Source organism: Monodon monoceros, unplaced genomic scaffold (genome assembly GCF_005190385.1).
Source record: "Monodon monoceros isolate NGI ecotype Baffin Bay Population unplaced genomic scaffold, NGI_Narwhal_1 Super_Scaffold_6, whole genome shotgun sequence".
In the NCBI taxonomy this organism is placed as follows: Eukaryota; Metazoa; Chordata; class Mammalia; order Artiodactyla; family Monodontidae; genus Monodon; species Monodon monoceros.
Genome location: NW_021703783.1, coordinates 21,112,578 through 21,127,211, shown reverse-complemented (window position 1 = coordinate 21,127,211; position 14,634 = coordinate 21,112,578). Strand labels below are relative to the sequence as shown.

At 35.8% G+C, this 14,634-nt stretch overlaps 1 protein-coding gene across 1 annotated transcript in view; it reads left to right on the top strand.

The window, feature by feature from the left end:
• The window catches only part of ITPR2 (inositol 1,4,5-trisphosphate receptor type 2), a 525,336-nt gene that overhangs the window by 364,522 nt on the left and 146,180 nt on the right, over positions 1-14,634 (top strand). The window contains exons 42-44 of the mRNA XM_029205992.1: positions 6,932-7,132; positions 9,982-10,092; positions 14,057-14,152. Of these exons, the coding sequence (XP_029061825.1) occupies positions 6,932-7,132; positions 9,982-10,092; positions 14,057-14,152 (408 nt within the window). The remainder of the gene's footprint in view (positions 1-6,931; positions 7,133-9,981; positions 10,093-14,056; positions 14,153-14,634) is intronic.

Genomic DNA, 14,634 nt, shown 5'->3' with positions numbered 1-14,634 from the left:
ATACCTTTGTAAATTAATATAATCCTGGCCTTACATCTTCTTTGGTACATTTTTTGTTGTCAAATAGATGAACTTAGGTGTGCCTAGGAATTTTGGCCCCTTTGTTTTGGGCATCATTTGTACATGCTGCTTATGTCACCATAGAAAAACCACATGAACGGTGACATCATTTCTAAGAGCACAACTCCAGTATTAGAGCGACAGCAGAGTTTGAAGCTGTGTTCTCTAGTAAGCATCTAAAGTGCAGGTGCTCTGAATTGGTAAGAGAGGGTAGATTCATATTAATTGGATTGAATATCCTCCAAGGAGATGAGACCCTCAGGAATTAATGAATGGTGGAAGCCGTGACTCTTGTGGACCACCCCACCACAACTTGGAGAGAGCTGCTGCAGAGCTGTCAGCAAGAAAAGACCAGAAGCTTTATTTGCAGAGGGAAGATATTGAATATGTGCCTGTGCACTTATCCTGACCCATGTGGTCTGTCCATGTGGGAAGTGGATACGTAGTATCTGATCAAACATCTTACTGATAGGAATGTGGGATCAAACAATTTGGAAAATGCTACTTTATAAAAGAGTTTTGTTTTATTACAAATACGTGTTAGAATTATTCACAATAGTTAATATATAGAAGCAGCCCCAGTGTCCATTAACAGATGAATGGATACACAAAATGAGGTGTATATGAAAAATATAATATCATTCAGCCTTAACAAGGAAGGAAGTTCTGACACGCGCTACAACGTGTATGAACCTGGGGGCATTATGCTAAGTGAAATAAGACACACAAAAAGACAAATCCTGTGTGATCCCACTTGTATGAGATAGAGTAGTCAAAATAATGAAGACAGAAAGTAGAAGGGTGGTTGTCAAGGGCTAGGGAGAGGGAGAATGGGGAGTTGTTAACAGGTGTAGAGTTTTAGTTTTACAAAGATGAAAGGAGTTATAGAAATGGATGATGGACATGGTAGCTAAACATTATGCATATGTTTAATACCACCCATCTGTGTACACTTAAAAATGGTTAAGAGTAAATTTTATGTATATTTTGCCACAATACAAAAAATTGGGAAAAAAATCACAAATGCAAACTAAAAGGAAATAGAATAAATGGTAGAAATGAATTCAAATGAATTAAATAGTAAATTAAATTAGTGAAAATAAGTAATAAATTAAAATAAAATAAAAGTTTCCATCTTTGCTTACCCTTTCACCAGGTTTATTCCCCCATGAAATCACTTTTTTTTGTTTGTTTATACAGCAGGCTCTTATAAGTCATCAATTTTATACACATCAGTGTATACATGTCAATCCCAATCTCCCAATTCATCACACCACCACCCCCATCCCCCTGCAGCTTTCCCCCCTTGGTGTCCATACGTTTGTTCTCTACATCTGTGTCTCAACTTCTGCCCTGCAAACCGGTTCATCTGTACCATTTCTCTAGGTTCCACATATATGCGTTAATATGCGATATTTGTTTTTCTCTTTCTGACTTACTTTACTCTGTATGACAGTATCTAGATCCATCCACGTCTCAACAAATGACCCAATTTCATTTCTTTTTATGGCTGAGTAATATTCCATTGTATATATGTACCACATCTTCTTTATCCATTCGTCTGTCAATGGGCATTTAGGTTGCTTCCATGACCTGCCTATTGTAAATAGTGCTGCAATGAACACTGGGGTGCATGTGTCATTTTGAATTATGGTTTCCTCTGGGTATATGCCCAGTAGTAGGATTGCTGGGTCCTATGGTAATTCTATTTTTAGTTTCTTAAGGAACCTCCATACTGTTCTCCATAGTGGCTGTATCAATTTACATTCCCACCAACAGTGCAAGAGGGTTCCCTTTTCTCCACACTCTCTCCACATTTGTTGTTTGTAGATTTTCTGATGATGTCCATTCTAACTGGTGTTACCTCATTGTAGTTTTGATTTGCATTTCTCTAATAATTAGTGATGTTGAGCAGCTTTTCATGTGCTTCTTGGCCATCTGAATGTCTTCTTTGGAGAAATGTCTGTTTAGGTCTTCTGCCCATTTTTAGATTGGGTTGTTTGTTTTTTTAATATTGAGCTGCATAAGCTGTTTATATATTTTGGAGATTAATCCTTTGTCCATTGATTCGTTTGCAAATATTTTCTCCCATTGTGGGGGCTGTCTTTATATCTTGTTTATGGTTTCCTTTGCTCTGCAAAAGCTTTCAAGTTTCATTAGGTCCCATTTGTTTACTTTTGTTTTTATTTCCATTACTCTAGGAGGTGGATCGAAAAAGATCTTGCTGTGATTTATGTCAAAGTGTGTTCTTTCTATGTCTTCCTCTACGAGTTTTATAGTGTCCAGTCTTACATTTAGGTCTCGAATCCATTTTAAGTTTATTTTTGTGTATGGTGTTAGGGAGTGTTCTAATTTGATTCTTTTCATGTAGCTGTCCAGTTTTCCCAGCACCACTTATTGAAGAGACTCTCTTTTCTCCATTGTATATCCTTGTCTCCTTTGTCATAGATTAGTTGACCATAGGTGCATGGGTTTATCTCTGGGCTTTCTATCTTGTTCCATTGATCTATGATTCTGTTTTTGTGCCAGTACCATATTGTCTTGATTACTGTAGCTTTATAGTATAGTCTGAAGTCAGGGAGTCTGATTCCTCCAGCTCCGTTTTTTTCCCTCAAGACTGCTTTGGCTATTTGGGATCTTTTGTGTCTCCATACAAATCATGTCATGTCATCTGCAAACAGTGACAGTCTTACTTATTCTTTTCCAATTTGTATTCCTTTTATTTCTTTTTCTTCTCTGATTGCTGTGACTAGGACTTCCAAAACTATGTTGAATAATAGTGGCAAGAGTGGACATCCTTGTCTTGTTCCTGATCTTAGAGGAAATGCTTTCAGTTTTTCACCATGGAGAGTGATGTTTGCTGTGGGTTTGTCATATATGGCGTTTATTATGTTGAGGTAGGTTCTCTCTATGTCCACTTTCTGGAGAGTTTTTATCATAACTGGGTGTTGAATTTTGTCAAAAGCTTTTTCTGCATCTCTTGAGATGATCATATGGTTTTTATTCTTCAATTTGTTAATATGGTGTATCACATTAATTGATTTGCATATATTGAAGAGTCCTTGCATCCTTGGGATAACCCCACTTGGTCATGGTGCATGATCATTTTAATGTGTTGTTGGATTCTGTTGCTAGTATTTTGTTGAGGATTTTTGCATCTATATTCATGAGTGATATTGATCTGTAATTTTCTTTTTTTGTAGTATCTTTGTCTGGTTTTGGTATCAGGGTGATGGTGGCCTCATAGAATGAGTTTGGGCATGTTCCTTCTTCTGCAATTTTTTGGAAGAGTTTGAGAAGGACGGGTGTTAGCTTTTCTCTAAATGTTTGATAGAATTCACCTGTGAAGCCATCTGGTCCTGGACTTTTGTTTCTTGGAAGATATTTTATCACAGTTTCAATTTCATTGCTTGTTATTGGTCTGTTCATATTTTCTACTTCTTCCTCATTCAGTCTTGGGAGGTTATACCTTTCTAAGAATTTGTCCATTTCTTCCAGATTGTCCATTTTATTGGCATAGAGTTGCTTGTAGTGGTCTCTTAGGATGCTTTGTATCTCTGCAGTGTCTGTTGTAACTTCTCCTTTTTCATTTCTAATTTTATTGATTTGAGTCCTCTCTTTTTCTTGATGAGTCTGGCTAATGTTTTATCAATTTTGCTTGTCTTCTCAAAGAACCAGCTTTCAGTTTTATTGATCTTTGCTATTGTTTTCTTTGTTTCTATTTCATTTATTTCTGCCCTGATCTTTATGATTTCTTTCCTTCTGCTAACTTTGAGTTTTGTTTGTTCTTCTTTCTCTAGTTCTTTTAAGTGTAACGTTAGATTGTTTATTTGAGTTGTTTCTTGAGGTAGACTTGTATAGCTATAAACTTGCCTCTTAGAACTGCTTTTGCTACATCCCATAGGTTTTGGATTGTTCTGTTTTCATTGTCATTTGTCTCTAGGTATTTTTTGATTTCCTCTTTGATTTCTTCAGTGATCTCTTGGTTATTTAATAACGTATTGTTTAGCCTCCATGTGTTTGTGTTTTTTACTTTTTTTCCCTGTATTTGATTTCTAATCTCATAGTGTTGTAGTCAAAAAAGATGCTTGATATGATTTCCATTTTCTTAAAGTTACTGAGGCTTGATTTGTGACCCAAGATGTGATCTATCCTGGAGAATGTACTGTGCACACTTGAGAAGAAAGTGTCATCTGCTGTTTTTGGATGGAATGTCCTATAAATATCAATTAAATCTATCTGGTCTATTGTGTCACTTAAACCTTCTGTTTCCTTATTTATTTTCATTTTGGATGATCTGTCCGTTGGTGTAAGTGAGGTGTTAAAGTCCCCCCTATTATTGTGTTACTGTCGATTTCCTCTTTTACAGCTGTTAGCAGTTGCCTTACGTATTTAGGTTCTCCTATGTTTGGTGCATATATATTTATAATTGTTATATCTTCTTCTTGGATTGATCCCCTGATCATTATGTAGTGTCCTTCGTTGTCTCTTGTAACATTCTTTATTTTAAAGCCTATTTTATCTGATATGAGTATTGCTACTCCAGCTTTCTTTTGATTTCCATTTGCATGAAATATCTTTTTCCATCCCCTCACTTTCAGTCTGTATGTGTCCCTAGGTCTGAAGTGGGTCTCTTGTAGACAGCATATATATGGGTCTTGTTTTTGCATCCATTCAGCAAGCCTGTGTCTTTTGGTTGGAGCATTTAATCCATTCACATTTAGGGTTATTATCGATATGTATGTTCCTATGACCATTTTCTTAATTGTTTTGGGTTTGTTTTTGTAGGTCCTTTTCTTCTCTTGTGTTTCCCACTTAGAGAAGTTCCTTTAGTGTTTTTTGTAGAGCCGGTTTGGTGGTGCTCAATTCTCTTAGCTTTTGCTTGTCTGTAAAGCTTTTGATTTCTCCATCGAATCTGAATTAGATCCTTGCCTGGTAGAGTAATCTTGGTTGTAAGTTCTTCCCTTTCATCACTTTAAGTATATTATGTCACGGCCTTCTGGCTTGTAGAGTTTCTGCTGAGAAATCAGCTGTTAATCTCAAAGGAATTCCCTTGTATGTTATTTGTCATTTTTCCCTTGCTGCTTTTGATAATTTTTCTTTGTCTTTAATTTTTGCCAATTTGATTAGTATGTGTCTCAGCGTGTTTCTCCTTGGGTTTATCCTGTATGGGACTCTCTGCGCTTCCTGGATTTGGGTGGCTACTTCCTTTCCCATGTTAGGGAAGTTTTAGACTATAACCTCTTCAAATATTTTCTCGGGTCCTTTCTCTCTTCTCCTTCTGGACCCCTATAATGCAAATGTTGTTGCATTTAATGTTGTCCCAGAGGTCTCTTAGGCTGTCTTCATTTCTTTTCATTCTTTTTTCTTTATTCCGTTCTGCAACAGTGAATTCCACCATTCTGTCGTCCAGGTCACTTATCCGTTCTTCTGCCTCAGTTATTCTGCTATTTATTCCTTCTAGTGTAGTTTTCATTTCAGTTATTGTATTGTTCATCTCTGTTTGTTTGTTCCTTCATTCTTCTGGGTCTTTGTTAAACATTTCTTTCATCTTCTCGATCTTTGCCTCCATTCCTTTTCCGAGGTCCTGGATCATGTTCACTATTGTTATTCTGAATTCTTTTTCTGGAAGGTTGCCTATCTACCTTCATTTAGTTGTTTTTCTGGGGTTTTATCTTGTTCCTTCATCTGGTACATAGCCCTCTGCCTTTTCATCTTGTCTCTCTTTCTGTGAATGTGGTGTTTGTTCCACAGGTTGCAGGATTGTAGTTCTTGCTTCTGCTGTCTGCCCTCTGCAGAAGTTCGTTCTTTAAAGAAGATCGATAAGATTCTTATTCCCTCAGCAATACGTATGGAAACTCCTCTATGCTGTCATATAGTTTGCTGTAATCTCTCACCTCTAGCAGGAGCACTGAGACCGTGGGGATGCTTATCCATGGCATTGACTGGACAGAATGCATAATCTCTCGATAGACTTGGTTCTAGAGAGGGTCCGCCGCTGGCTGCCGATTCAGTTCCTGCGGGTCCCCGGCTGCTCCAGCTACTGGACCGCATCTGTCAGCAAGCGGGCAAGGTCTCAAAATCACTCTAACAGGTTGTGTTTCCTTCCAGAAATTTTTATGCACATATAAGCATACTGATCTGTACATGTAAACCTTTAAAAAATACACACACAATATAATGGTCTTCCACTTACTTTTATCATTTAGTAATATATCTTATTACTAAATTACTTATTACTAGATTATGTTTATATCAGTACATATTGAAGTACCTCATTGTTATAGCTTCAATATATTCCAGTGTTTGGATGTACGTTTATTTATTAAACCAGTCACATTGTGATGGGTATGGTGTGGTTTCCAGTTTGGGCTGTTATAAGCAGTATGCTGTGAACCTCTTTGCAGTCGTATGTTAACTGAAAATATTGACAGGTGCTTCCAAGTTGCCCTCCGTAATGGTTGCATCATTTACTGTTTGAAGCTACACTGTTTATAAGGGATCATTTAGTTGAATATTTGATTTCTTCTTTTCCTAATGAATTTCTTTCCAGATTCTTTTTCCTTCTCCTTTTCCTACTACCTATTGTTTTTGTCCTTTGTGTATAGTTTTAAGACAATGATGTTGAGAAATATTCGTTATGAACCATACTGATAAATATAGATGCTTGGGAAAAAATGCATCTTTTATTTCTTAAACCCAGGAGAAATTTAATAAATGTAAATGCTTCCATATAAATAGCCATTCCATTCCACATTACCACGGGGATCCTCTCGAGTTAGAAAAACACTCCTATGGAGAGAACTAAAAACAATTAGCACAGTGATTTTTTTTTTTTTAATGCTTCAGGTATGCTTTCTTTTGCCTTTAGAATTTCTTGAGGAATCAAAACAACAAAACAAATTACAACCTTGTTTGTGAGACCCTTCAGTTTTTGGACTGCATTTGTGGAAGTACGACGGGTGGCCTGGGCCTCTTGGGTCTCTACATCAATGAGAAGAATGTAGTGCTGGTCAACCAGACTCTGGAGAGCTTGACTGAGTATTGCCAGGGCCCATGCCATGAAAATCAGGTAACTGTGAAAGCAGTCCTTCACGCACAAGTATTCTGACCAGTCAGCAAAAGGATCAGCTTGGTGAAGGAGCCAAGCTTTGTGTGCATGTAAAAGATCTTTCTTCTTGCTTTGCCAGATAGTTTTACCTTCCTAACAAAACATACAAAGACTGAATTATGGACTAACAAATATTATGCCATATTTTAATTTAATTTCACCCTAAAAGGAAATTCCCATGAAAATATTCCAGATAAAAATCAGAGTTATCAAAAAACGTTAAATACGTTTTTTTCATCATTGATCAGTTTTCATCTTTAGTCAATCTTTCTAGGATTTGTGGCATCAACCCCCATTGGTTTCTTTGGCTCCACTGCAGTGGGTTGTGTATATTATCTCCTTCATATTCACAATAAGCTTACGAAATATGTAATAGTGCTTCCGTTTTGCTGATGAATAGGTTCTGACTCAGAAATCAAGTGCTGTTCCAGAGTCTCAGAGTAACCGAATCTGTACGTTGTAGGGCCATTCTTAAAACTGAGGACTTGGGCCTCCCTGGTGGCGCGGTGGTTGAGAGTCCGCCTGCCGATGCAGGGAACACGGGTTCGTGTCCCGGTCCGGGAAGATCCCTCATGCCGTGGAGCAGCTGGGCCTGTGAGCCATGGACACTGAGCCTGCGCGTCCGGAGCCTGTGCTCCGCAACGGGAGAGGCCACAACAGTGAGAGGCCCGCGTACCGCAAAAACAAACAAACAAACAAACAAACAAAAAACTGAGGACTTGTGGTTTAGTTTACAGTGCGCTTTTAACTGTATTACATTTTCCAGGGCAAAGTTTTGACTCCTTTTTCCAGAGTGTTTGTCTCTGATTCCATTTTCTTGGATATCACAGTCACATAGAAGGAGTAGAGAGTAGAACACTTGGACTAGTAAAGTGGGGGGCACCCTGGAATTTACTGACTGTTCACATCTACACAGGTTGCTACAGGGCTACCATCACAAGCATGGATCCACCCTGGAAGGAAGAGTTTTCAAGTCACAGACATTTCTGGTTATTAATTTTAAAGAAGCCATTGAGACCAAATATCAGTGCTTAATATAGAAAAGTGAAAAAAGTAATTTGCTTTTCTATTGTGAATTATATGATGTATATGTACAAAAATGCACACACACATACATGTAAATGCATAAGTATGTAGAACAAAAACGCAATTATTGACATAAATAATTTGTTAGGGGCATACTTCTTCTCCCCCCTGTAATATGCACATGACATGGTGAAAGAGTTTGTGGATTTTGCTCTGTGTTATATTTCCCTCTCCTAGGGCAACGATACAAGAAAACCTAACTGTTGATTTAAAGTTAAGGAAATACATGCAAATTCAAAGATTTGGTTTTGTTGTTGGTTAAAATCATGTATATCTATAACAGAAAACAGGTATTCTCCACTCTTGGTTTTTTACTAAATCAGGTAAGCTCTAGAAGTAGAAATTAATAATAAAATAGCGTGAATCCCATATACCCTGGAAATATACTTACTATGAACCCCGTGCTCTGGAAGTGTGTGGAAAGAAAGAAAGTGGCTAGCAAATTCCAGACACAATCTGCAAATTGATTCCCTCTGAGTTTAGCAAACATTTTAACAATCAGAAGAACCTCAGGAGATGTAGAAGACGGATGGAAAACACCTCTTTTGGGTGTCAGGGGAGTAAAAATTTCCTTATATGAAGGGAGAAATGAAGCCCATTCTGAAAAATAACAGTCCTTTCAGAGTCACTTTGATTTTACTCTTTCTCATTTATCTTACGTGGGTTTCAATTTTTCAGACACCTTGACAGTGGGTGCTGTGTGGTAAGATGTAGCTCCACAAACTCAAACCCACAAGTTCCTGATTTTCAAGTCCTATAAAATGAATTAAATGAGGAGTCCTAGCACCGTAGACCCTAACCTTCAAAATACTGACATTTATCTCTCAGGATTTTTTTTTTTTTTTTTTTGCGGTACACGCGGGCCTCTCACTGCTGTGGCCTCTCCCGTTGCGGAGCACAGGCTCTGGACGCGCAGGCTCAGCGGCCATGGCTCATGGGCCCAGCCGCTCCGCGGCATGTGGGATCTTCCCAGACCGGGTCACGAACCCGTGCCCCCAGCATCAGCAGGCAGACTCTCAACCACTGCACCACCAGGGAAGCCCCTCTCAGGATATTTTATAAGATTTTCTCAAGTCAGGTTCCTCTGTGAATCACTTAAGTTTAAGGAATCTTTTGACCTTTCCCCTCAACCACCATAATTGACAAGATGTCTCCAGAACGTCAGGAGGTGCCTGTATACCCTGTCTGCTGCCACAATGATCAACAGCATCACTTGTTACTCATTTAGCATTAAGTAGCAGATAAATGAAGTTGCTACATCATTTCCAATAAAGTTTACTTACAAACCTTGGGCATAAGGGGCACATTCCTTTTATAAATAGGAATATTCTCTTAGCCTGGATAGATCAGATCTTAAGATTCTAAATTTAAAGAATTCCTCTAATGAAGGGCGTATTAAAATTTATTGACTGAGTGTTTTACTTATCCATTGTTTTTTGAAATTCTATTAAAATGGTTCATTGAAAAGATACCTGTTTCATACAATGTCTATCTCTATGTTCTTCATACAAAGCCATTTAACTAATACTAATCAACTAATAGACTCTATGCAAAAGAATAAGTTAAAGTTAAACCTTTGAGTTATCTTAGACTTAATCTCAAAGTTAAATTTTAATTATATTTTAAAAGTCGAAAAGCTAAGGTGATTCTGTAATTTTATGTCATGGCTTCTAGTGCACTTATGTCGTAAATAGTGTCATTTTACAAACATTTTTTTTTCCTAGACATGTATTGCTACTCATGAATCTAATGGGATTGATATCATCATTGCTTTGATTCTAAATGACATAAACCCTCTTGGTAAATATCGAATGGACCTGGTGCTCCAACTAAAGGTAGAGTAAATCCACTATTCGGGGGGGGGAAGTGACATTCTCTATATAAAACTGCCTTTCAGAGTTGACTCTAAATCTTCAAGTAGGTCTTGTAAAAAGCAAGGTATTATCGTATTTTCAACTAATGAATTGGCAGAAAGGGATAGTAAAAGCACCGTGAGCACTAAATTCCTGATAAAGTGTCAAATAAGATTTGAGGTAATGTTAGTTGGAGGGTACTTTACTGGAAGTTTTTTTAAGCAGCCGCTTTGTTTTACTGCTTTTGTTTTCTATTTTTCATTATATAGAGGAACAAAAGGTTCTGAACATTCACTATCCCATATATTTTTAATTCGTCTTGGCTACAGAATTCTATCTAGCAAGTCACGATTAATGAGACTATGTCAGAGGAGGGCTGCATTTTAGTTTTATGTCTCTCTACTTTCTAAAAGTTGTTTTCTTTTATTATATATTAGAATCTTATTTTTTTCCCCAAATAAGCTAAGCCATTTTCACACTCCCTTTGAGGAGGTGCTTCAACTTAAACCATGCGCATACTTCCCAGCAGTTCCATTTATCAGAGGTCAGGAGCACAATGGCATTTTGAAAAAAATTTCTTCAACTTTTTGTTCAAGTAGAAACAGATAAATGAATATACACAAGAAACTATATAATCCCAAATATAAAGGCATGCTATTCAATTGAGATGAATTATTAAAGACTACATATGTTTAGTGTTAAACAGGTTTAAAAATCATTGGTTAAATAAAATTTTTCTGTAAAGACAGGTCGATCCAATATCATAAAGAGAATAAAGTTTAACTTTTTAATGGGTAAATTTATGGCCAAGAAGAATAGAAATGATATTTCTATAATTATGTTTCTAAATATAGATTTAGATATATAATGGAATATATATTAAATATATATCCTACTTATGTGGAGATTGTGCTAATGGCTCTTAAGAAGCAAACAAAGAGATGAGTTAACTATTTTCATTTGCAATATATATAATCTTTGGATATTTATCTTCATAGATTAGAAAGAAGGTGATCCTTATGTAGATTGAACGTGTGTCCTTTTCCTAATTAGCTTCATGCTTCACTTAGTAAAAACAGCCTAGGCCTATATAACAGACAGCTTAATTTGAATTACTAGAAAAAAATTATTATATCTTGAATTCATTTTTAACCATAATTCATAAAGAAACAGGCTTTTAAAATCCTTTATTTACCTAGAGACTATACCTTTAAATCTCTCTCTCTCTTTTTTTTTTTTTGGCCATGCCACAAGGCTTGTGGGATCTTAGTTCCTCAACTACTAGGATTGAACCTGGGCCCTCGGCAGTGAAAGTACAGAGTCTAAGTCTAACCACTGGTCCTCCAGGGAAGTCCCTAAGTCTCACTCTTAATTGACATAACTTAATGGGGAAAACACTGAAGGATTTGTCAAAGTATAGGCATACAGATTATTTACAAATCCAGACCTATGTAAAAAAACCTAAATTAAATGATGGGGTATGACTTAACAGTACAAAGATACTCTCGGCTATTCAAATGGAAATCTTTTTTGAAAAAGGGTCATTTAAAATTTCATTTATGTTTCTAGACATAATTTATATATACCTTTTCAAAATATGACAGTTGGATAGATCAAGGTATGTATAAAATACAAAATGAATGAATTTGGCTTGAAATATTCATAGTTTTCTACTTAAAGAAAGAGGTGAGTGTACATTTCTAAACAATCCATGAGGCTTTGTACATAATGGCCAATATGAGAACAATGTTTGTAAGACAGAATGATATAGTATATCGGCAAATTTTAGAAGGTATAGGTAGTATGCTTTTAATTATAAATTCTCCAGAACATTATAGAGATTCCATATTAAAAATGTTAAGGTTTTATTTTATACCATCCACCCTTAAATTTATACTTAACCAGTTATAATTTTAAGTATATTTAACTTTACTAATTTACTATACCATTTTATGAATTTTCTGATACATATATCTTGTCCCTTTTAATTTATATTTCATAACTGATCTGGGACTATAAAGTGCTAAATTTATAAATAGGTAGGTTTTTTTGTTACTATTGTTGGTTTTTTGTTTTTTGTTTTTCTTCTAAGGACTCCAGCTTCCTTTGGAAGAAAATTCTCTATTAACATACATGAATTTGATTTCTAAGCATATATAGGCTCTTGTACTTTCAAACTGATTCAAATTTCAGTAAGTCATTTACAAGATTTCTGTTCCTCCAACATAGTATGAAAAAGATTGGTCAGAAAAAATACCGTATTGCCAATAGCATTCTGAAATTGGATGTATTTTTAAGCTATTGTGTATTGGGCCTGCTGAGTGAGGTTCATTAGAGAGTACTGTTAGCGTTGCCAGGGTTTTAGTTTTCAATTCTATGGGGTCAATTAATATTGCTCTAAGGATCTAAGCTCTCCACTAACACTGGAGCCTTATTTTTTTAGGTATGTTGTTTATATGGGATGCTAGGTTATAAAAAAGGAATTTTAGGATTAGTACAAATCTGTAAAAATTGAAAATGGAACAGAGAAAATAATGCTACCTTTCCCACAAAATCCTAACATCTTTTTAGGATGGGTTAGTGACGTTGGTATCATCATCACCATCACATTATCGTCATCGTTACTAATATTAGCCATTTAATCAATAGGCTGTATTTCTGAAAGAAAAATAGTTGGGTAGAATTTGGTATTAAAAATATCCAGTGTAATTAATTTGCACAACTTTAACAAAATTTGTATTGTGAATGCCTGCATCACCAAACAACTGATTCAATTTAAGTTTTCATCCCGTAAGATGTTAATTTGGAGTCACTAAGAAGCATCTTAGAGCCATTTGGCTCTGCGTGTGTGGAGGTTGAGATTTTTATCTAAGTGAATATTACAAAAACACTCCCAGGTCGTGTTTATCATCTTGCAGTTTGCCACAATTCTAGGGCAGTGCTATTGAAAACACAGTATAAAGAAACATCATTCCAGGGACTTCCCTGGCGGTCCAGTGGTTAAGACTTCACCTTCCAGTGTAGGGGGTGCGGGTTTGATCCCTGTTTGGGGAGCTAAGATCCCACATGCCTTGCGGCCAAATATTGTAACAAATTCAATAAAGACTTAAAAAAAAAAAAAAGAAACATCATTCCAAATGTTGAAGATATTGTACTTTGTGTTGCAAGATGGTGTATAACTATGTTGTACCCATTTTGGATAATAAATTGGCTGTATCAAACGTTTTTGATTTCAATATGTAAGCATGTTTGAGACAATATATTTATAAACTAAATTAGAAAACACCAAAGACAACATAAGCTGTTTTTATTCTCTATTAAACAGAAATAGAAAATATTATTCTTCTACAGCCCAGATGGTAAAAATGTTGCATATATGCTACCATGTAGGGAGACTAGTAAACTGTTATCAATAAATATTTTGTTTCTAACTCATGAATTTAGAATTTTATAGATTAATTTTCACTAATTATTGCTCAAATTTATTTAAAATTTTGATTTGCTAGTGTGTGTTAATGTTTCGTGTTAAAACAATTATGCTAAATTCTTTGTAAATTATATGCCATTTTTGTGGAATGTGTCGTCGATACTGGTGTCTTGTTAAAGTTTCATCATAGAAATGCCTATTTAGGAAATAGTCAAGGAAGATATGATTAGATTTTAATGCATTATATATAAACTCAATTTTGTGTTTAAAATTCCTTTTCAACAATATTTAAATATCCTTTGTAACATATCTCTCATATTCATTATTTTTATTTAGTGTTAACAATAAAGTAAAATACTCTATTTTAAAATGTTAATAAGCCAAGCTAAATTAGCAGTTTAAAATTCTGCTTGATTTAAAAAAAAAATAGTCCTGATAATCTCAGTTAAAACAAATTGAGGGGATCTTTAATCCATGAAATAGACCTTTCATGTGTATCAACTCCATCTGTATCTCTAGAACAATGCCTCCAAGCTTTTGCTGGCCATCATGGAAAGTAGACATGACAGTGAGAATGCAGAAAGAATTCTATTTAACATGAGACCCAGAGAACTGGTAAGAAAACTTTTGAAAGCTGTGTTAATAATGTGTAACCTAAAAGGGACAATTTATAGTATGCATGTCAGGGGAAATGTCTGCTGGCTTTCACTGCTCTACCAAGGCACGATGGCACATCAAGACCTGCTATTACAAGTACCTCAGAAGCCCCATGATAGCGAAGGCCTGTGTGATTTGGGTCCTTATTTCTTCATTGGCTTTATCCACTTTAAGTGCTTTTCTTAACTAGATTTTCACACTTGCCTAAACTGTCTGCAAATTAATTTTTGCCAGAAAAAAATTTTGCTTTAGTTTTTGTATTGGAATATAGGTGAGGAAGGTATATAAAAATGTTGGTACCCCTCAAAAATTTGACTTATACCTCTTTCTGAAAATAAAAACAAAATAAATATCTTTGGTAATTGTTCTTATTAATAAAATGTTACACAGTACTCAGCCTAGAGGAAACTGTGTGGAGACCTGCTGGGAATTCCACAGAG